Source organism: Gracilinanus agilis, chromosome 4 (genome assembly GCF_016433145.1).
Source record: "Gracilinanus agilis isolate LMUSP501 chromosome 4, AgileGrace, whole genome shotgun sequence".
Lineage (NCBI taxonomy): Eukaryota > Metazoa > Chordata > Mammalia > Didelphimorphia > Didelphidae > Gracilinanus > Gracilinanus agilis.
Window position 1 is genome coordinate 248,133,464 of NC_058133.1, and position 22,941 is coordinate 248,156,404.

General features: G+C 36.6%; 1 protein-coding gene across 1 annotated transcript in view; it reads left to right on the forward strand.

The window, feature by feature from the left end:
• USP43 (ubiquitin specific peptidase 43) overlaps positions 1-22,941 on the forward strand; it is a 150,865-nt gene that overhangs the window by 55,805 nt on the left and 72,119 nt on the right. The window contains exons 2-3 of the mRNA XM_044675212.1: positions 6,547-6,643; positions 16,471-16,601. Coding sequence (XP_044531147.1) covers positions 6,547-6,643; positions 16,471-16,601 — 228 coding nt within the window. The remainder of the gene's footprint in view (positions 1-6,546; positions 6,644-16,470; positions 16,602-22,941) is intronic.

The window sequence follows — 22,941 nt, forward strand, 5'->3', positions numbered from 1 at the left end:
AAATGTATAGAAATGCTGATGATTTATGTGCATTTATTTTGTAACCTGCAAAAAGTTGTTAATTATTTCTACAAACTTCTTAGTTGATTCTCCAGGATTTTTTAAGTAGACCATCATATCATCTGCAAAGAGTGATAGCTTAGTCTCCTCCTTGCCCACTTTGATACCTTCAATTTCTTTTTCTTCTCTAATTGCAACTGCTAGTGTTTCTAGTACAATGTTAAATAATAGAGGTGACAATGGGCATCCTTGTTTTACTCCTGATCTTATTGGGAAGGCTTCTAATTTATCCCCATTGCATATGATGTTTGTTGATGGTTTTAGGTATATACTGTTTATTATTTTTAGGAAAGGTCCTTCTATTCCTATACTTTTCAGTGTTTTCAATAGGAATGGATGCTGTATTTTGTCAAAGGCTTTTTCAGCATCTATTGAAATGATCATGTGATTTTTGTTTCTTAGACTGTTGATATGGTCAATTATGTGGATGGTTTTCCTAATGTTGAACCAACCTTGCATTCCTGGTATAAATCCCACCTGATCATGGTGAATGATATTCTTAATTACTTGCTGGAGTCTCTTTGCTAGTATTCTATTTAAGATTTTTGCATCTATGTTCATTAGGGAGATTGGTCTGTAGTTTTCTTTCTCTGTTTTTGATCTCCCTGGCTTTGGAATCAGTACCATATTTGTGTCATAAAAGGAATTTGGTAGGACTCCTTCTTTGCTCATCATATCAAATAATTTGTGTAGTATTGGGATTAGTTGTTCTTTGAATGTCTGATAGAATTCACTTGTGAATCCATCAGGCCCTGGCGATTTTTTCTTAGGGAGTTCTTTAATGGCTTGTTCAATTTCTTTTTCTGATATGGGATTATTTAGGTATTCTATTTCTTCTGCTGTTAATCTAGGCAGTTTATATTTTTGTAAATATTCGTCCATATCTCCTAAATTTTTATATTTATTGCCATATAATTGGGCAAAATAGTTTTTAATGATTCACTTAATTTCCCCTTCATTAGAGGTGAGGTCTCCCTTTTCATCTTTGATACTATCAATTTGGTTTTCTTCTTTCCTTTTTTTTATTAGATTGACCAGTACTTTGTCTATTTTATCTGTTTTTTCAAAGTACCAGCTTCTATTCTTATTTATTAATTCAATAGTTCTTTTACTTTAGATTTTATTAATTTCTCCCTTGGTTTTTAGTATTTCTAATTTAGTTTACATCTGGGGATTTTTAATTTGCTCACTTTCTAATTTTTTGAGTTGCATGCCCAATTCATTGATCTCTGCCCTCCTTAATTTGTTAATATATGCACTCAAGGATATAAATTTCCCCCTGAGTACTGCCTTGGCTGCATCCCACAGATTTTGGTAGGATGTCTCATCATTGTCATTTTCTTCAATGAAATTGTTGATTGTTTCTATGATTCCTTCTTTGACAAATTGGTTTTGAAGAATCATATTATTTAATTTCCAATTAGTTTTTGATTTTCCTGTCCAAGTGCCCTCACTAATTATTATTTTTATTGCATTATGATCTGAGAAGGTTACATTTATTATTTCTGCTCTTTTGCATTTGTTTGCAATGATTCTATGCCCTATAACATGGTCAATCTTTGTGAATGTGCCATGTGCAGCTGAAAAGAAGGTGTATTCCTTTTTGTCCCTATTTATTTTTCTCCACATATCAATTAGATCTAATTTTTCTAGGACTTCATTCACCTCTCTTACCTCTTTCTTATTTATTTTTCGGTTTGATTTATCTAGATCTGACAGAGGAATATTTAGATCTCCCACTAGTATGGTTTTACTATCTATTTCCTTCTTGAGCTCTGCCAGTTTCTCCTTTATGAATTTGGGTGCTATGCCACTTGGTGCATACATATTGAGCAGTGTTATTTCCTCATTGTTTATACTGCCTTTAATCAGGATGTAATGACCTTCCCTGTCTTTTTTAATCATATCTATTTTTACTTTGGCTTTGTCAGAAATCATAATAGCCACTCCTGCCTTCTTTTTCTCATTTGACGCCCAAAAGATTTTGCTCAAACCCTGAACCTTAAACTTGTGTATGTCCACCCGCCTCATATGTGTTTCTTGTAGACAACATTTGGTGGGATTTTGGTTTCTAATCCACTCTGCTATTTGCTTCCGTTTTATGAGCGAGTTCATCCCATTCACATTCAGAGTTATAATCATCAGTTGTGCATTTGCTGACATTTTCAAATCCTCCCCTCTTCCTACCCCCTTTTTTCCTTATACTTTTTTCCTTTTAAACCAGTGGTTTGCTATTGAGCCTCTATCCCTTATCCCCTCCCTTGATTAACTTCCCTTTCTACCCCCTCCCTTATTTTTCCCCCTCTTTTTGTTGTCTGCCTCCACCCACGCCTCCGCAGTGCCTGAGTTCTCAGCCTGCGCTCTGAGCCCTGCGTCCTGCTCCCGCGCTCAGATTTCGCCTGCGGTTTTTGGCTTAATGGGGTCCTAAGTCTTGCTGCTCTCAGGAACAGGCCCTGGAGCTGCCAGTGACTCGATGGGTGCCCCAAACTTGCTCTATTTCTTTTTAGCTGGCTTCGGCGCTATAGATGTGTGTGGAGGGGGTTGGGGTGGAGTGGTTGCTCAGCCCGCGATTTCATGAGGGCTGTTTCACCCCTTTATAGCATGGAAATGCCTCGATTCCACATACCTTCCACGCTGTGCCCTGTTGTGGGGGTTCCTCTGTTCGTCTGGACTTGTTTTTATGTCCCCTTGAGGAGTTTTGTGTGTTTCCGTCAGGAGAGGTTAAGAGCTGCTTCTTACTCTGCCGCCATCTTAACCCGGAACCTGGAGTCTTTTTGCTAGTATTCTATTTAAGATTTTTGCATCTATGTTCATTAGGGAGATTGGTCTGTAGTTTTCTTTCTCTGTTTTTAGTCTACCTGGCTTTGGAATCAGTACCATATTTGTGTCATAAAAGGAATTTGGTAGGACTCCTTCTTTGCTTATTATATCAAATAATTTTTGTAGTATTGGGATTAGTTGTTCTTTGAATGTCTGATAGAATTCACTTGTGAATCCATCAGGCCCTGGCGATTTTTTTCTTAGGGAGTTCTTTAATGGCTTGTTCAATTTCTTTTTCTGATATGGGATTATTTAGGTATTCTATTTCTTCTGCTGTTAATCTAGGCAATTTATATTTTTGTAAATATTCATCCATATCTCTTAGATTGCTACATTTATTGCCATATAATTGCATGAAATAGTTTTTAATGATTGCCTTAATTTTCCCTTCATTAGAGGTGAGGTCCCCCTTTTTATCTTTGATACTGTCAATTTGGTTTACTTCTTTCCTTTTTTTTATTAGATTGACTAGTACTTTGTCTATTTTACCTGTTTTTTCAAAATACCAGCTTCTAGTCTTATAAATTCAATAGTTCTTTTACTTTCGATTTTATTAATTTCTCCCTTGGTTTTTAGTATTTCTAATTTAGTTTTCATCTGGGGATTTTTAATTTGCTTGCTTTCTAATTTTTTAAGTTGCATGCCCAATTCATTAATCTCTGCCCTCCCTAATTTGTTAATGTATGCACTCAAGAATATAAATTTCCCCCTGAGTACTGCCTTGGCTGCATCCTACAGAGTTTGGTAAGATGTCTCATCATTGTCATTCTCTTCAATGAAATTTTTTATTGTTTCTATGATTTTTTCTTTGACTAGCTGGTTTTGGAGAATCATATTATTTAATTTCCAATTAATTTTTGATTTTCCTGTCCAGGTGCCCTTACTAATTATTATTTTTATTGCATTATGATCTGAGAAAGTTTCATTTATTATTTCTGCTCTTTTGCATTTATTTGCAGTGTTTCTATGCCCTATTACATGGTCAATCTTTGTGAATGTACCATGTGCAGCTGAAAAGAAGGTGTATTCCTTTTTGTCCCTATTTATTTTTCTCCACATATCTATTAAATCTAATTTTTCTAGGGCTTCATTCACCTCTCTTACCTCTTTCTTATTTATTTTTTGGTTTGATTTATCTAGATCTGAAAGAGGAATATTTAGATCTCCCACTAGTATGGTTTTACTATCTATTTCCTTCTTGAACTCTACCAATTTCTCCTTTACAAATTTGGTTGCTATGCCTTTTGGTGCATACATATTGAGCAGTGTTATTTCCCCATTGTCTATACTGCCTTTTATCAGGATGTAATTACCTTCCCTGTCTTTTTTAATCATATTTGTTTTTACTTTGGCTTTATCAGAAATCATGATTGCCACTCCTGCCTTTTTTTTCTCATTTGAAGCCCAAAAGATTTTGCTGAAGCCCTTTATTTTAAACTTGTGTATGTCCACCTGCCTCATATGTGTTTCTTGTAGAGAACATATGGTAGGATTTCGGTTTCTAATCCACTCTGCTATTTGCTTCTGTTTAATGGGTGAGTTCATCCCATTTACGTTCAGAGTTATAATTATCAGTTGTGTATTCGCCGACATTTTGGTGTCCTCCCCTAATTCTATCCCTTATTCTTACACTATTTCCTTTTAAACCAGTGGTTTGCTTTAAGCCAGTAACCCTTGTCCCCTCCCTTGATTTACTTCCCTTTTTACCCCCTCTCTTATTATTCTCGTCTTTTTATTTTTAAGGCCTAACGAATTCCCTTCCCCTTCTTCTCCCCTCCCTTTTTTGACCTCCCCATTCCCCTGCTCCCCTTGGTTTATCCCTTCTGACTTTCTCAGTAGGGTTAGATAGAGTTTTATTTCCCAATGGATAATATAGCTACTCTTCCCTCTCCGTGTTGATTATGCTGAGAGTAAGGTTTAAATATTACCTCTTAATGCTCTCTTCCTCTCCTTCTTATAATAGTATTCATCCCTTCCCCTTCTCATGCCCTCTTTGTGTGTAATAGAATATCATATTTTTCTTATTCCTTCAAGATTCTTTTGGTGTCCTCCACTATTCACTCCCCTCTTTCCCATCCCCCATATCATCTTAGACCATTTAGTATTCCAACCTCTCCCTATGAATAATTCTTCTAATTATTATAATAGTGAATGTTATTCTATAATGGTGAATAGAGTTCATTACAGAGAATTACACGTAAAATTTCTCCACATAGGAGTTCCAATAATTAGATCTTATTGAAGCCCTTAAAGAGGCAAATTTAAAAAATATGAGTTTTCTTACTTTCCCTTCTGTTTCTTATTTACCTTTTCATGTTTCTCTTGATTTTTGTGGTTGGATATCGAACTTTCCATTTAGTCCTGGTCTTTTCCGTGCAAATGCTTGGAAATTTTCTGTCTTGTTGAATGCCCAAACTTTCCCCTGGAAGAATATAGTCAGTTTTGATGGGTACGTGATCCTTGGTTGTAAACCCAGTTCTCTTGCCTTTCTGAATATCATATTCCAAGCCTTGCGTTCTTTTAGTGTGGAGGCTGCCGGATCCTGTGTGATCCTGATTGGTGCTCCTTGATATTTGAATTGTCTCTTTCTGGCTTCTTGTAAAATTTTTTTCTTTTACTTGGAAGCTCTTGAATTTGGCTATTATATTCCTCGGGGTTGTCTTTTCAGGGTCTAGCGTAGAGGGTGATCTATCGATCCTTTCAATGTCTATATTGCTCTCTTGCAGAACTTCAGGGCAATTTTGCTCAATAATTTCTTTTAGTATGGATTCCAAATTTCTATTAATTTCTGCTTTTTCAGGAAGACCAGTGATTTTCAGATTGTCTCTTCTAGACCTGTTTTCTTGATCTGTCTGTTTCTCATTGAGATATTTCATGTTTCCTTCTATTTTATCAGTCTTTTGACTTTGTTTTATTTGCTCTTGCCGTCTTGATAGGTCATTGGCTTCTACTTGCCCAATTCTTGTCTTTAGAGACTGGTTTTCTGCTATAAGCTTTTGATTTTCCTTTTCAGTTTGGTCTGACCTGTTTTCTAGCTGTTTGATTTTTGTCTCCAATTTGCTTATTAATTCTTTTGATTTGGGGGCATCTTTTTCTAATTGCCCAATTCTAGCTTTAGAGACTGGTTTTCGGCTACAATCTTTTCGTTTTCCTTTTCGATCTTTCATTTCTGGTCTTTGGTTCACTTGCCTCACTTTCCAACTATGAAATTCTGCCTTTTAAACTGTTATTTTCTTGCCAGATCTCTTCCATCTTTCTCATGATCTCAGATTTGAACTCTTCAAGACCTTGTGACCCATTTTCATTGTTTTGGGAAGGTTTGGATTGTTTGTTCTCCTCTACTGTTTCCTCTATTGTCTGGATTTTTTCTGTGTAAAAGTTGTCAAGTGTTAAAGGTTGTTTATTCTTCATCTTTCTCTTCTGGTTTTCCTAATGATTGTGGCTTGCCATTGTAAGCTGAGTTCCCTCTCAGCTTTATGCTTGCGCCTAGGATCTGTCTGTGCTCTTTAGACTCCTGAGATCTCAGGTCTAGTTGTTCTGGGACAAGCCTCCTGGTGGTCTCCTTGCTTGTTCTTCTGCCTGAAGCTCCTTTAGCAGTCTCAGGGAGCTGCTTCCACAGTCAAGCACCTCTCTGCCCTGGGTCCCCACTCACGGTCCTGCACTCAGAATCAGCCTCTTCGTCTGCGCCTTAGTCCACGCCTTAGTCCGCCCCTGTGTCAGCCCCTTCACCTGCACCTGGGCTCAGGTTCTGTGTTCAGAATCCGTGAGTTCTTTAGCCTCTTGGGGGGGTCTTTAGTCTTGCTGCTCTCAGGAACACGCCCCGGTAAGCTGCCAATGACTTAATGGGTGCCCCAAACTTGCTCTGACTCGTGCACTGGCTTTAGCGCTGTAAGTGGTGTGGGATGGTGGAGGGGGTTGCTCCGCTCGTGTTTTCGTGAGAGCTGTTTCACACCCTTTATAGAATGGAAATGCCCCGATTCCACATACCTTCAATGCTGCGCCCTGTTGTGGGGTCCTTTCTTTCCTCTGAATTTGTTTTTATGTCTTCATGAGGAGTCCTATATGCGTGGGTTAGGAGAGGTCCAGCAGTTACTTTTTACTCTGCCGCCATCTTAAAACAGCATTGTTTTGAAACATGTTTACATGTTTGTTTGCTTGTTTTTTATGTATTTCTGTGACTCATTTTAGGACTGGAAAGAGTTATTCTATGAAACAAGAAAGGTGAAAATCATATTTGGCTAATCAATGAGATACTCAGAGAAATTGAGGGCACCTATTATCCCTTGATTTTGAAAGATGGTGAATTACTGTACTAAGGTCTTATGTTGTCATTTCTTAATTTGTTTGTTGTGCTGAGTATAGCTTTTAAAATGAAAAGAAATTACTTTCTTCATTCTAGGTGGTTTTGGTTGAGTTGCACCCCAATGGATTCCAGCGTTCTTTCTTTGATGAAGAGGATTTGAATTGCATTTCAGAGGGAGACAATGTATATGCTTTCCAAGCTCCCTTTTCACCTATATGGGGAGTCCCTGCCTTCATTTCAGGTACCATGTAGTATCTTGTTGAGCTTTTTTATTATTAATGTAGTATGATTCACAGAACACAAATCTATTGATGTTTGTACTTTTGATGGTCAAATATTGTTTTCCTGATATTTTTATGAAAGTGCTTAATAAGTTATTTCTAAAATTTCTAAGATTCAAATAGATTTTCAGTACATGCTAATTTGAAAGTTGTTGAATTGCTTTTCAACTGATTTTCATTTCACAAAGGATAGATAATTCTTAATGTTCTTAATAGTCCTAAGCAAAAGAAAATATTATCTGATTGTATCTCTTCACCCAGATGGGTTTTCTGTTCCATATTAACTTTTTGGTATCCTCTTAGGAAAGAGAATGTGATTTAGCCTTTAAGACCTAGCGAGATAACCAAATTTAAGACTTTTTCAGATTTAATTAGCAGAAAGATATTATAGGAAATAATCAAAGTTGTGACTAAAAAAAATCATAGACTTTGATATGTATGTGTTTGACTTGTAATTGTAGTTACTAATATAGTTTTTCATCCCGAGGATATAAGGCATTTTAGACAAAATATTATCTTATTGGAACTGCTTTTAAAAAGTTAGCAGATTTTATCAAACTTTTTTGTTTTTTATTAATATGTGATTTTGCTGATTGATCATTTGAACACCCATATTTTAGAGATTCTTAAAATGTGATTATAATTGTCTGATCTTAATGTAATATCTGCTATGCCAAACAATCTTCAAGGTTCCTTTCTGGTATAATAGGGATTAATCTTTGAGACTCACTGTCTCATGTAAAGACAGTGCTTTCTCTGTCTTGTATCATGGACTCATATGGTAAAACAGGAGATTCTCAGCTTTTTTATAACCACCAAGTATTATGGTAGATAAGGATTATCACTAATACCAAGGCTCTTATATGTATTCTTATTTTTTGTTTTTGTTTTATTCTTTTTTCCTCCCAAACACACTTATTAAGTGCAAAGCGAGAAAAAGATTTCCCTTATAAATCTAGGTTGCATTCTCCCACACATAGTATTGGTGGATATACATAGAGGTCACAAATAAATAGATACCTATGGAAAGGAAAACATATCACTAAGGGTTACACAAAGAGAGATACTTCATGCCTGGTGTTTTCTAGGCTATAGATTTTTCTTTTGTGGACTTTCAGTCTTCACTGAATGCTCCACTGGATGCTCATGGGCACTGCTATACTGGATACTGCTGAGAGATATTCTCCTGAAATCCTTGGTGAAAAAATTACTTTGCTCTTTGGCCAATTATTTACTTCTATCATTTTCATCACATTTCAGCCCAAGTAACTCTCAAGAGTTATTATACTTGAAAGCCTCTTTACCTCAGAACCTACTTCCATGGAGTCAGTACTTGCTCTGTCCTATTTCATGTAAGTCTGAAAAAAACCTCTTAACTGCAACTCAGCTTTCTATAGCCACAGAGCATCCAAATACTAGGCTTCCTGTTGCCAGGACACTGTCAGGGACCACATCTTCCATCAATAGGCCTGATTGGGAGCTGAGTATACACTCCACATATGGCATATCCACTTTGCATCCCCCAACTTTTTGGGATGAGGTAATGGTACCAATTATGAAGTCCCTATGGACTTTATGAAAAAGTATTTACTGGCCTCTATCTCCTGCTCCCTTTTGTCTTGAGAAAGAGAACCCCGAATGGTCTTATTCAACTGATACTTCCCCATATCCTATGAATAGAATATCTTCTTCACCTTTTCTCTGTGATTCAGAAAAATAACTTGTCCTGCTATCACTGCCCACCTGCTAACCCATATTAACCTCATTTCTTATGCCCTTCCCATCTATTGACCCCTCTGGATCTCCAGTTTTATCTTTAAGACATTCCTCTCTTAGGAAATGGGGAAAAATAGGCATACTAATGCACTATTGTTGGAATTGTGAACTGGTCCAATCATTCTGGAAAATAATTTGGAACTGTGTCTAAAGAGCTATAAAATAGTGCATACCCCTTTGACCCTGCAATACCAATACAAGGTCTTTATCCAAAAGAGATCAAAGAAAAGGTCAAAGGACCTATATGTACAAAAATATTTATCATACTTCTTTTTGTAATAGCAAGGAATTAGAAATTGAGGAGATGTCTATCAATTGGGGAAAGATTGAACAAGTTGTAGTACATGATTGTGATGGAATGTTATTGTGCTACAAGATAGGATGAGCAGGATAGCATTGGAAAAACCTAGGAACTGTTGCAAAATGAAATGAGAACTAGAAAAACATTGTACACAATAACAACAATATTGTAATTATGATTATCTGTGAAAGACTTAGCTATACTGATCAAGACAGTGATCTAAGACAATTTCAAAAGACCCATGATGAAAAATACTATCCACCTCTAGAAAGAGATCTGATGAACTCTGTGTACTGATTGATGTATAATTTTTTCACTTTTTTATGTTTTTTGCTTTTTGTTGTTATTGGTTGGTTGTTTTTCAACATGACTAATATGAGAATGTTTTGCATGACTTCATTTGTATATTGAAATCATGTGGCTTGCCTTTTCAATGAGTGGAGGAAGAGTGGGAAAGTTTAGAACTCAAAAAAAATTTAAATGAATTTTTAAAATAAATCCATAATTAGTAAAAACAAGAAATTTACTCCCTTCTCATCAAGACTTTCCTTTCTTATACTTTCTTCTGTTCACAAAAACTATTTTTGTATAGATGTAATGGTGAGGCACCAGGAATGTTAACTATTATTATTAAAATGTAATCTAAATGGTTTGTGGGTTCATACTGGGTTGAAGGAGAGACAGGACCAACCAGGATAGGGAGACCAGGGTTTACTGCCAAGCTGTTAACTGTCACAGGAATGACAGTTAGGCCCAACAGTCACTCAGCCCTCCTAGGCTAGGGTCTATGGAACCAGCAGGCAAAAGGTAAAAGTTTATAACAGTTTAATTGAGGGAAACAATAAAAAGGATAGGAATAAGGGATTCTGTACTTACAACCTAAGGGCAAACCACAGGGGCAAGGGAAGGACTTGACTACACTATTCTATTGACCTAAGCCTGGCAGGGCCCAAAGAAACAGTACTGAAGTCACAAGGAAAACTCCTTCAAACCTGGTTCCAGCCAGGTTTGGTCAGCTCCGCTAAAGGGCCTGAGGGTGGCTTTCAATTAGGGTCTCACGGTAAATCCAAGGATGGTCACCGGATGGCAAGAGCCAACTCCATCAGGACAGGTGATCCAAAGTACCCAGGTAGGGAGAGTGAGTTTGCGATGCTGTCCACCAGATCACAAACCACTTCCCCACTTGGTGCTGCTCTGCAGGTCTGTTGTCCACTGCTGAAAGCCTTCACCTCTCAGGATCCCAGGGAATCTGGTTGCAGTTTTTCCCTAACTCTGAGATCTCCCAGGGTTAGCAACAGTTATGTCCAAATCACTAATGGAGTCTCTCTCAGAGACCAAGCCCCACTTCCCGCTCCTTCATTACATCTTGGAATCCTCCAGCCCTTCCTGTTACGTCCAACACTAATAATAAATTAATCTTCCTCACAACACAGAAGAGATTGCATTCCTGAAAATCCTCTCCCACACAGACTGCACCTTCTCTTATGCTCCATCACATTGACCTATAGCAGGAACAAGCATAATCCTTGTTTTCTCTTCACCATTAATTTCCTTTCTGCTATGATTCAACATCTTCTTCTTTGAGAATCACTCCATTAGTCTATATTGCCTAGTATAGATCCTTGTTGCAATAATTTATTGGCTTCCAAGTCCCTCTTTTTCCACAATCAAAAAGAGTTCAATACCAATGATCTATTTCTTCACTACAACTCAGCCACCCACAATTATCATCCATAATCATGTAGCTTACATGATCATGAACTGTGATGTTCTTCTTTCATCATCTTTTCCATCTTCTCATCTTTCCCTTCGTCTTATGTTTCCTTAACTTATTTTTTTTTAATTTTATTTCCTATATACCTCCCTCCCTTCTCCTGCTTTGGCATTGTTTTCTTCCCTATCTTTGCTTACATTATAACAAGTTTGTGGCCATCTTCCAAAGATGCTTTGAAAGGGATTTATGGGAGGCAGAGCCAAGACTGCAGAGAAGCAGGAACCAATAAATCAAGCTCTCTCCTTTGCCATTGTAATTAGAGAAGAAGAAATTGAGGGTATTAAAATAGGCAATGAGGAGACTAAGCTATCACTCTTTGCAGATGATATGATGGTCTACTTAAAAAATCCTAGAGAATCAACTAGGAAGCTTGTAGAAATAATCATCAACTTTAGCAAGGTTGCAGGATACAAAATAAATGCACATAAATCATCAGCATTTCTATATATTTCCAACACATCACAGCAGCAAGAAGTAGAAAGAGAAACACCATTTAAAATCACCCGAGATAACATAAAATACTTAGGAATCTATCTACCAAAACAAATACAGGAATTATAGGAAAACAACTACAAAACACTTTCCAAACAATTAAAACTGTATCTAAACAATTGGAAAAACATTGATTGCTCCTGGGTAGGAATGGTTGGATCAGTTCACAACTCCACCAGCAATGCATTAATGTACCAATTTGGCCACATCCCCTCCAGCATTCATTACTCTCCCCTACTATCATTTTAGCCAATCTGCTAAGGGTGAGGTGATAACTCAGTGTTGTTTTGATTTGCATTTCTCTACTTATTAGAGATTTAGAACACTTTCTCATGTGTTTATTGATAGTTTTTATTTCTTTATCTGAAAATTGCCTATTCATATCTCTTGCCCATTTATCGATTAGGGAATGGCTTGATTTTTTATACAATAACTCCTTGTATATTTGAGTAATTAGATCCCTGTCCGAGTTTTTTGTTATAAAGATTTTTTCCCAATTTGTTGTTTCCCTTCTGATTTTGGTTGCATTGCTTTTGTTTGTACAAAAGCTTTTTAATTTAGTATAATCAAAATCATTTATTTGATTCAAGACATTTCTGAAGTACTTGTGAGAAAGAATACTACTTACATCCAGAGAAAGAACTGTGGCAGTAGAAACAGAAGAAAGACAACTGCTTGATCACATGGGTTGATAGGGATATGATTTGGAATGTAGACTCTCAAACAATCACCCTAGTGCAAATATCAGTAATATGGAACTAGGTCTTGATCAATGACACATGTAAAACCCAGTGGAATTGCATGTTGGCTATGGGAGGTGGGTGGGAGAAGGGGAGAAAGAACATAAATCATGTAACCATGGAAAATTTTTCTTAATTAAAATTAAAAAAAGATTTTGGTAAGAAGTCTCATCATTGTCATTTTCTTCAATGAAATTATTGTTTCTATATTTTGTTCTTTCACTAATTTATTTTGGAGAATCCTATTATTTAATTTCCAATTAGTTTTTGGTTTCCCTCTCCATGCATTCTTACTAATAACCATTTTTATTGCATTATGATCTGATAATGTTGCATTTATTATTTCTGCTTTTTTGCATTTGTTTGCCATGTTTCTATGCCCTAGTATGTGGTCTATCTTTGTGAATGTTCCATGTGCTGCATTCCTTTTTGTCCCTATTTATTTTTCTCCATATGTCTATTAACTCTAATTCTTCTAGGATTTCATTCACCTCTCTTATCTCTTTCTTATTTATTTTTTGGTTTGATTTATCTAGATCTGATAGGGAAAGGTTGAGGTTGGCCACTAGTATCATTTTGCTATCTATTTTGTCCTTGAGCTCCACTAGCTTCTCCTTTAGAAATTTGGATGCTATGCCATTTGGTGCATACATGTTGAGTACTGATATTTCTTCGTTGTTTATATTGCCTTTTATTAGGATGTAATTACCTTCCCTATCTCTTTAACCAGATCTATTTTTACTTTGGCTCTGTTAAAAATCATGATTGCAACTCCTACCTTATTTTTCTCAGTTGAAGCTCAAAAGATTTCGCTCCAGCCATTGACCTTAAACCTGTGTATGTTCCATGATTCTTTAATTTTTTTTCTCCTTGAACTTTTCCCCAGGTTAATTATATTTGCTATGAGATACTTTACATATTCTTCCATCTTTTCAGTCTTTTAATTTGCCTTTAACATTTCTTATTGACGAGTTTGTTGCTTAAGCAAGGTTTTGTGCTTTTTGTGCTAGCCTGTAATTCCCTTTCCAATCCTTATTCCTTTTATGAAAATATTTTAAAATCCTTTTTGGTAACTCTTGCTTCATTTCTTCCAGAAATTTTAGTTGAATTCATGCCCAGTCTGTATTTACTTGTGGATATTTACTTGTTGATTCTCTTTATATGTACTTGTGTCTTAAATCCTTCCCACCAACCCTTGGTATGGTTCTGTTCTTGTTTGCCTATTTTTCCATGCTACTTTTTTACTTTGGACTTGATATCAGGGCTGAGCTTTGCCACAATTTTGGAGGTCTGTACTGGTCCTGTACTGCTTTCTTGGGGTATTGAATACTGTGGTCTTCCACTATATCAGGGGCAACTTAGGGACTCTTTAAACTTTCACTGCTTCCAAAAGAGTCTGTGCCAGAGTGAAGTATAATTGCTAACCACCACCACCCCCACACACTTTCAGCCCTGCAATTTCCTGACCTGTGTGCTCTGCTGGTTCAATATGACAGATTGTAGATACCCACTTGGTGTGAGTTTCCTGCCTTGGTAATCCCTCTTCAGATTGAACAAGATGCTGGAAATGAGGTTGTATTCAGTGTTTGGGGATCTGAACCACCCTTGATGCTCCTGGATTCTGAACTTTCTCAGTTAGTACTACAGTCGTCCTGTAGGAATATAGTTAGGGATAGTCTGATTATTAGGGTTAGTTGAAAGAAGGGAATTTTGAGAGAAGCCCTGGGAAGGGATTCTGGGTAACAAAGGAATTGTGGCTCTACAACTGTAAATAACTGAACTTCATTCCTTCTTGGATTTTGACCAAGCTGGAGGAAGATTTTGTCTCTCTGCCTACAATTCCCATCAAAGTGAAGGAGGGTTTTTCCTCTGAGAGATTCTCCCTAAAGGGTTGGGATTTCATGGAGAAGTCCTTGGCATCTAGGTAGAGGATTTACTTGGAGGGAAACAATTTCCCTGAGTCCAGGTTTCATCCGCCAGTGGTCCAGCTCCAGAATTTCTATTGGTTAAGGCAATCCAAAGCTTTCCATCTATAACTTTGGTTACTTAATATAGCAGCCAAACCCAGGGTTTTTTCCCTTTCTTATTAATTATTGGTAGTAAGTTTAGATTGTCAGATAGAATGGGGGGTGGGGTTCTTAGATAGCATAGGGAGGATTAAGTAGGGCCCATAAAAGAAAGCAAAGGTTCTCCTTCAGCAAGAGACTTAGAAGTTGGGTGGAGTTAGTGTGGATAGTGCTAAGGTCCTACCTACCAGTTTCTTTCTTCTCTTTTTAAAATAAACTTTATTTTCATAAGCCAAGGGTTTTTGTGCTTCACTGGCCCTGGGGAGTTCCTAGGTGGGTTGTAACATCTAACATCCCTCTAAGACTCTTTTACAATACAGTCCCTTGCTATATCACAGTTCACTTATTGCGGCTTCTCTGTATCGCAGAGTTTTCGCTATATCACAGGATTTTGTGGATGAATACCATACAATGGAAATGCAGTAAACCACTATCGCTTGTGCAAGTTTGCCAATGTGACAATTGTACATAGCACAGTATTGGCTGATGGAATGAAAAGTGACCAACCACAGCACTGTGTTCTGTATCCTGGGTGCTGATTGGCTCAGTGACTGTATTTCATGGATTTTCACCTATCACAGGGGTTTTTGGAACATAACTCCTGTGATAGGCGAGGGATCACTGTATACCCTGTACCATCTAGGGCCTCCCTTCTTAATAATGCCAGCTGAGTGCATGTTCCCTTCTGACTTAGCCCAGGATTTGTGATCCAGGACTGTGTAATAGGTCACAAAGTACTAGTTGGGAGAGTTGGGACCTCTTTTTGTGCTGATGTCCTGGGCACTAGAATTCTCTGTGCTTTGCTGCATGCCCAACCCTGGCTTCTGTGTCTACATACCTTTGTCTGTCTTCCAGTGCCATCCTGGACTAGACAAAAGATTCACTCTGACCTTTTCTGGATTTTCCATTAGGATTTGGCCTGGTGCTTTTAATAGATATGTTTGAAAGAGTTGTGGATAAGTACTCAGCTACATTGCTTACTTCTACACTACCTGAGAATTGGGTTTGGATAACCTTGTACCTAGCCAATATTGTGAAAGACTTTTGGTTACTAATCCTAGTGTTTGCTATTTTAAACGATCATGAGTTGTGTATATTATATGTGCATATATATATATTATCCCATTAACTAAAAATGGATCTAAATTCTGTGACAATCAAATAGGGGCACTTTGTTTATTCATAGCTAATGATGGTTTCTGAAACTAATTCTTACTTTATTTGACAAAAGCCAGAAAAAATAGTGCTGCTAATAGTGCTCTTGTTTTACAAAAATCTATTAAAGAAGACCTCCTAACTTTTTGAAGTTATTGTAATGACAAGCAATCATAAAAGGTCTTTTGCAAGTTGGATGCAATGAAATAATGTTTGCAAAGCAGTTAGCAGAGTGTCTGGCACATAGTAAATGCTATAAATGTATAAATGTGAGCTGTTATTATTATTAGCAAAGTGAGGAGGAAATATATACATACACAATAACCTGGGGAAAAGATCAAGGAGAAAAAAATTAATATGTATTACTTCCCCACTTTGCTAATAACAATAGCTCACATTTATAAGTGCTTTCATTTTTAAAGTGTTTTTCTTTCATTATCTTGCAAGGATAGGTAATACAAATATCAATGAGAAACCTGAAATGCCAAGAAGTTGTGACTTGACCGTGATTATGTAGTTCATGAGTATCAGATCCAGGGTCTCTCTTTTTTGGCTCCAGATTCACCATTCTTTTTACCTATCTCCCTGCTACTTGAGATAGAATATTAGACTATAGGGACTGTGAAGTTAAACCCATTCATATAATCATAGAAGCTTAATTCTTTTATATACATTTTTTCAGATTGTCCCTCCAAAATTCAGGTCAGCAAATACAAAGGCCAGAGCCTTCCACAGACGTCTACTTTATCAACTGAATCTTTGCCTTCTGGAAGTGGGAGCAAAGTGCTAATACTACTTTGTAACTTGGTGGGGTCAGGACACAAGGCTAAAAGGTATGATATAATTTATTCCTTTTATTTTTCATTTTTTAATCAGCTTAACAGTTTTGGAGATTTTTAGATATTTTTGACTATTTTGGCAAGGAGTAGAATGCTGTGAGATAACGTTCTATATAAATAATTATTGATACAGCCTGCTATTTATATATTATGCAGATAGCAAAGTGGAAAAATGCTTTCTAGATGTAAACAGGGTAAGCTACCCAAAAGAGAGGATCCATGTTCTTTTTGGCAAATCTACAGATTCCTAGTCTTTTTAAAGGAACTATTTTTAAAAGGCTGTCAAAAATCTTATTCTATTTAACGATTTTATCTGCCAACTTATTGCCACCTAATGCATAACAGGAAAACTCTACTAATGTTCTAGTAGGTAAATACATTTTAAATGCTCATCATGTGCTTCTTGGCTCATTATAGGGCCATTCAGGATCTAGTCCAAACCTGATGGAAACCGTAAGAACATGGTTTTGGTTCTTGGAGATCACTTAAGGAATTGAGTTCTACATTTGTTAAGTGATTTTCCCATCAAAGTCATCTTACAATTCACTCTGTGGATCTCCCAACAAAAACAAGTATACTTGTTGATGACTCACATCAGAGGCTTTGAAAGGTGCCTAATGAAAACCATATCTAGGCGGGGTGACAGTGTGGTATACATAAAAGGATCACTGGATTTCTAGGGAAAATGTTTAAATTGATATCTTTTCTTTTTGTATCATTTATGTTTTCCATTAAATTTCTCCTCCACTCCTTTCCCCCAAGAATCATCCCTTAAAACAAAGAATTTTAAAAGGGAGGAAAAACAGTTCAGCAAATCTATCCAACACATTCAAGAAGTCTGACATATGTGGTGTTCCACACCCAGAATCCCTCATCCCTGCAGATAAAGCTAAGTGTGGTGCCTTCTCATAACTCTTCTTTAGGGCCAAGCCCAGTCCTTTTATTTCCATTTGTTTCCATTTATATTGTTATATATTGTTTTAGTGGTTCTGCTTATTCTACTTCACATCATTTTCATATAAGATTCCCCATTCTTCCCTGTATTCATCATCTTTGTCATTTCTTATAGCACAGTAATATTGCATTACCTTCACATACTATAACTTGTTTAGCCAACCCATATTGCATGGGCATCTACTTTGTTTCCAGATTTTGGTGATTACAAAGAACTTAGTTGAAAGGGGCATAGGTTCCAGGAATAGAGAGGTGATAGCCTCATTATCTTCTGCCTTCATCAGATCTCCTCTGAAGTATTGTGTTTAAATTCTTGGTGCAATAGTTTGAGGATATTGATAAAAATAAGTTGACAGAACTAGGGATGTTTAGCCTGAAGAAGAGAAGCTTTAAAGCAAATGATAGCTATCTTCTAGTATTTCAAGAGCTATATATAGAAGAAGGATTAAATTTTTATGTTTGGTCCTAGAAAAGAGAACCAAGAGCAAAAGGTAGAAGATGGAAAAAAGTTACTTTAATCTTAGTGTCAGAATATCCATCCTAAAAATTAGAGCTGTCGAAGAATGGGCTGCATTGAAAGATGGTAGAGTCCCTTTTCTTAGAAGTATTCAGGCAGGGGTAGCTAAGTGGCTAGTGGATACAGAGCCAGACTTGGAGATGGAAGGTCCTGGGGTCAAATAGGACCTCAGACACTTCCTAGCTATGTGTGATTTAAGTCATTTAACCCCAGTTGCCTAGCAAGCAATACTTAGTATCAATTCTAAGACAGAAGATAAAGATTTTTTTTAAAAAATTATTCAGACAGAGGCTCAACACTTGTTGGGTATGTTATAATGGGGGATTTCTTTCATGTAGGGATTGGACTAGATGATTCTTTCTAACTCTTTCAATTAATGTTTGTCATTGATGCTGTCTATAAGTAATCTTAGATAGGACTGCTTTGACATTACACACCCTTTCCACATTATTTTAAATAATCAAATGATTGGGATGTTAGATTTTTTTTTTATTTCTAGATTAAAGTTTCACTGAATAGGTGTTCTTTTTTAAGTCATAAAAATATAGAAATACATAGAAGCAAAATGTGTTATTCAGATGACTTTGTTATTATTAAAAATGATGAGGGCCGAGATCAAAAGGAAGAATAGTATTTTAATAAAAGCCATGCTGATAGAGATAAACTGACCACGCGCCTGTAAGAAACCTATTCCAACCTCACCTCAGCCATTTACCTTTTCCTCTCCCCGCACGCTCAGGTAGCTAAAGAGGGCTTACTTTCGATTCTCCTCCCATTTAAACTGTCCTCTGTGTGGTGACGCAGGCATTCCCACACCCAAAGAACGGGAACCGGAAACCTGTTGGACCACGGGAAATGTAGTTTGATAGTTCCCATGTGTCCATAGAAAATATATATATATACTTTTAAATGGCGTCTCCCAAATTCCAATTACACAACTTCTGGTACTTATGTAACAATATAATTGCATTATTTTAAGGCTACTGATATAAAAATTATATATTTAATATCTTCCCTTTATCGTCACAGGTATACAATACCACATAGTTTGCATGTTATGTCTCTCACACAGACTGGGAGCTCCTTGAGAGCAGAAACTGTCTTATCTTTGTTTCCTCAGGGTAACTTAGCACAGTGCCTGCTATGTAGAAGGTGCTTAGTAAATATATTTTGGCTATTGAATTCTGAGTGCCATCATTTAAGAAGGATATTAAAAAGCTGGAGGGGTATTTATAGGAGGGCAAATGAGCCCTTTTCTGGCATGTTAAGAGATTTAATGTCAGGGAGCTATTGAAGTCCAACCTAGTCTTGAGGCATGAACTATTTATAAGGAGCTTGATTTCCCACATAAATTTTACTAATAAATAATGCAAGTAATTCGCCATTAATTTTCCTCATGTTATAGTAAGATTCCATTTACTTTCCCAACTCCCTGAGATGAACTCTTTCTAGGTGAAGAAACTGAATTGGAAAAGTTCAGTGATTTACCCAGTCACTTTACTAATGTTTGAACTAGAACCTGAATTCAGGGTTTTTGGACTCCTGATTCTGTGCTCATTCCACTCTAATACACTGCTTCTAAATAATATTTTTCATTCATTTATTGCTCTAAAAAGTTTTCATTTATATTATGTCATCTGAATCTATTAGTCATCATCTGAGATAGGTCAGATATTAATATCTTCCCTCCCCTCTTTTTGTCTACATCTCAGGTTTCTTCAGTGTAGGAAATTCCCTACATCAATGGTCTTTTAGACTTGGTGAACTTCTTGGAGGTATTGAAAGAAATAGTTACTTTGATTTTAGTCATACAATTAGTATATGTTTGTTTTTGTTTGTTTATTTTGTGATTCACATTAGTTCCTTTTTTTTTAAAGCTATCTTTATTTTATTCCAAGTTTTCCAAAGTTATATGATTCATATTGTCTTCCTCCCTTCTTCTCTCCCCACTCACAGAGTTGACAAGAAATTCTACTGGGCTATAAAACATACTTCCAAATTACTCATTTTTTTTGTCAGCTTTTTTTTTTAACATTTATTAATAATCATTTTTAACATGGTTACATGATTCATGCTCCTACTTTCCCCTTCACCCCCCGCACTCCCCCCACCCATGGCCGACACACATTTCCACTGGTTTTGTCATGTGTCCTTGATCAAGACCAATTTCCAAATTCTTGGTGGTTGCATTGGTGTGGTAGTTTCGAGTCCACATCCCCAATCATGTCCACCCGACCCATGCATTCAAGCAGTTGCTTTTCTTATATGGTTCCTCTCCTGCAGTCCTTCTTCTGAAAGTGGGTAGCATTCTTTAACATAAATCCCTCAGAATTGTCCTGGGTCATTGCATTGCTGCTGGTACAGAAGCCCATTACATTCGATTTTACCACAGTATGTCAGTCTCTGTATACAATGTTTTTCTGGCTCTGCTCCTTTCACTCTGCATCAGTTCCCGGAGGTCTCTCCAGTTCACCTGGAACTTCTCCAGTTTATTATTCCTTTTAGCACAATAGTATTCCATCACCCGCATATACCACAGTTTGTTCAGCCATTCCCCAGTTGAAGGGCATACCCTCCTTTTCCAATTTGTTGCCACCACAAAAAGCGCAGCTATAAATATTTTCTTACAAGTCTGTTTATCTTTGATCTCTTTGGGGTACAAACCCAGCAATGGTATGGCTGGATCAAAGGGAAGGCAGTCTTTTATAGCCCTTTGAGCATGATTCCAAATTGCCAGCCAGAATGGCTGGATCAGTTCACAGCTACACCAGCAATGCATTAATGTCCCAATTTTGCCACATCCCCTCCAACATTCATTACTCTCCCCTTCTTTCATTTTAGCCAATCTGCTAGGTGTGAGGTGATACCTCAGAGTTGTTTTGATTTGCATTTCTCTAATTATTAGAGATTTGGAACACTTTCTCATGTGCTTATTGATACTTTTGATTTCTTTACCTGAAAATTGCCTATTCATGTCTCTTGCCCATTTATCAATTGGGGAATGGCTTGATTTTTTATACAATTGCTTTAACTCCTTGTATATTTGAGTAATTAGACCCCTGTCAGAGTTTTTCGTTATAAAGATTTTTTCCCAATATGTTGTTTCCCTCCTGATTTTGACTACATTGTTTTTGTTAGTACAAAAGCTTTTTAGTTTAATATAATCAAAACCATTTAATTTACATTTTGTAATTTTCTCTAACTCTTGCTTGGTTTTAAAGTCTTTCCTTTCCCAGAGATCTGACAAGTATACTATTCTGTGTTCACTTAACTTATTTAGTTTCCCTCTTTATATTCAAGTCGTTCACCCATTCTGAATTTATCTTGGTGTAGGGTGTGAGATGTTGATCTAGGCCTAATCTCTCCCATATTGTTTTCCAAATTTCCCAGCAGTTTTTGTCAAATAGTGGATTCATGTCCCCAAAGTTGGGCTCTTTGGGTTTATCATACACTGTCTTGCTGATGTCATTTACCCCAAGTCTATTCCATTGATCCTCCCTTCTGTCTCTTAGCCAGTACCATATTGTTTTGATGACTGCTGCTTTATAGTATAGTTTAATATCTGGTACTGCTAGGCCCCCTTCCTTCACATTTTTTTTCATTATTTCCCTTGATATTCTTGATCTTTTGTTATTCCAAATGAAATTGGTTATAGTTTTTTCTAATTCAGTAAAGAAGTTTTTTGGTAGCTTAATAGGTATGGCACTAAATAGGTAAATTAATTTGGGTAGAATTGTCATTTTTATTATGTTAGCTCTACCTACCCATGAGCAATCAATGGCTTTCCATTTGTTTAGATTCAGTTTTATTTGTTTGGAAAGTGTTTTGTAGTTGTTTTCATATAATTGCTGTGTTTGTTTTGGTAGATAGATTCCTAAGTATTTTATATCGTCTAGGGTGATTTTAAATGGTGTTTCTCTTTCTACTTCTTGCTGCTCTAGTGTGTTGGAAATGTATAGAAATGCTGATGATTTATGTGCATTTATTTTGTAACCTGCAAAAAGTTGTTAATTATTTCTACAAACTTCTTAGTTGATTCTCCAGGATTTTTTAAGTAGACCATCATATCATCTGCAAAGAGTGATAGCTTAGTCTCCTCCTTGCCCACTTTGATACCTTCAATTTCTTTTTCTTCTCTAATTGCAACTGCTAGTGTTTCTAGTACAATGTTAAATAATAGAGGTGACAATGGGCATCCTTGTTTTACTCCTGATCTTATTGGGAAGGCTTCTAATTTATCCCCATTGCATATGATGTTTGTTGATGGTTTTAGGTATATACTGTTTATTATTTTTAGGAAAGGTCCTTCTATTCCTATACTTTTCAGTGTTTTCAATAGGAATGGATGCTGTATTTTGTCAAAGGCTTTTTCAGCATCTATTGAAATGATCATGTGATTTTTGTTTCTTAGACTGTTGATATGGTCAATTATGTGGATGGTTTTCCTAATGTTGAACCAACCTTGCATTCCTGGTATAAATCCCACCTGATCATGGTGAATGATATTCTTAATTACTTGCTGGAGTCTCTTTGCTAGTATTCTATTTAAGATTTTTGCATCTATGTTCATTAGGGAGATTGGTCTGTAGTTTTCTTTCTCTGTTTTTGGTCTCCCTGGCTTTGGAATCAGTACCATATTTGTGTCATAAAAGGAATTTGGTAGGACTCCTTCTTTGCTCATCATATCAAATAATTTGTGTAGTATTGGGATTAGTTGTTCTTTGAATGTCTGATAGAATTCACTTGTGAATCCATCAGGCCCTGGCGATTTTTTCTTAGGGAGTTCTTTAATGGCTTGTTCAATTTCTTTTTCTGATATGGGATTATTTAGGTATTCTATTTCTTCTGCTGTTAATCTAGGCA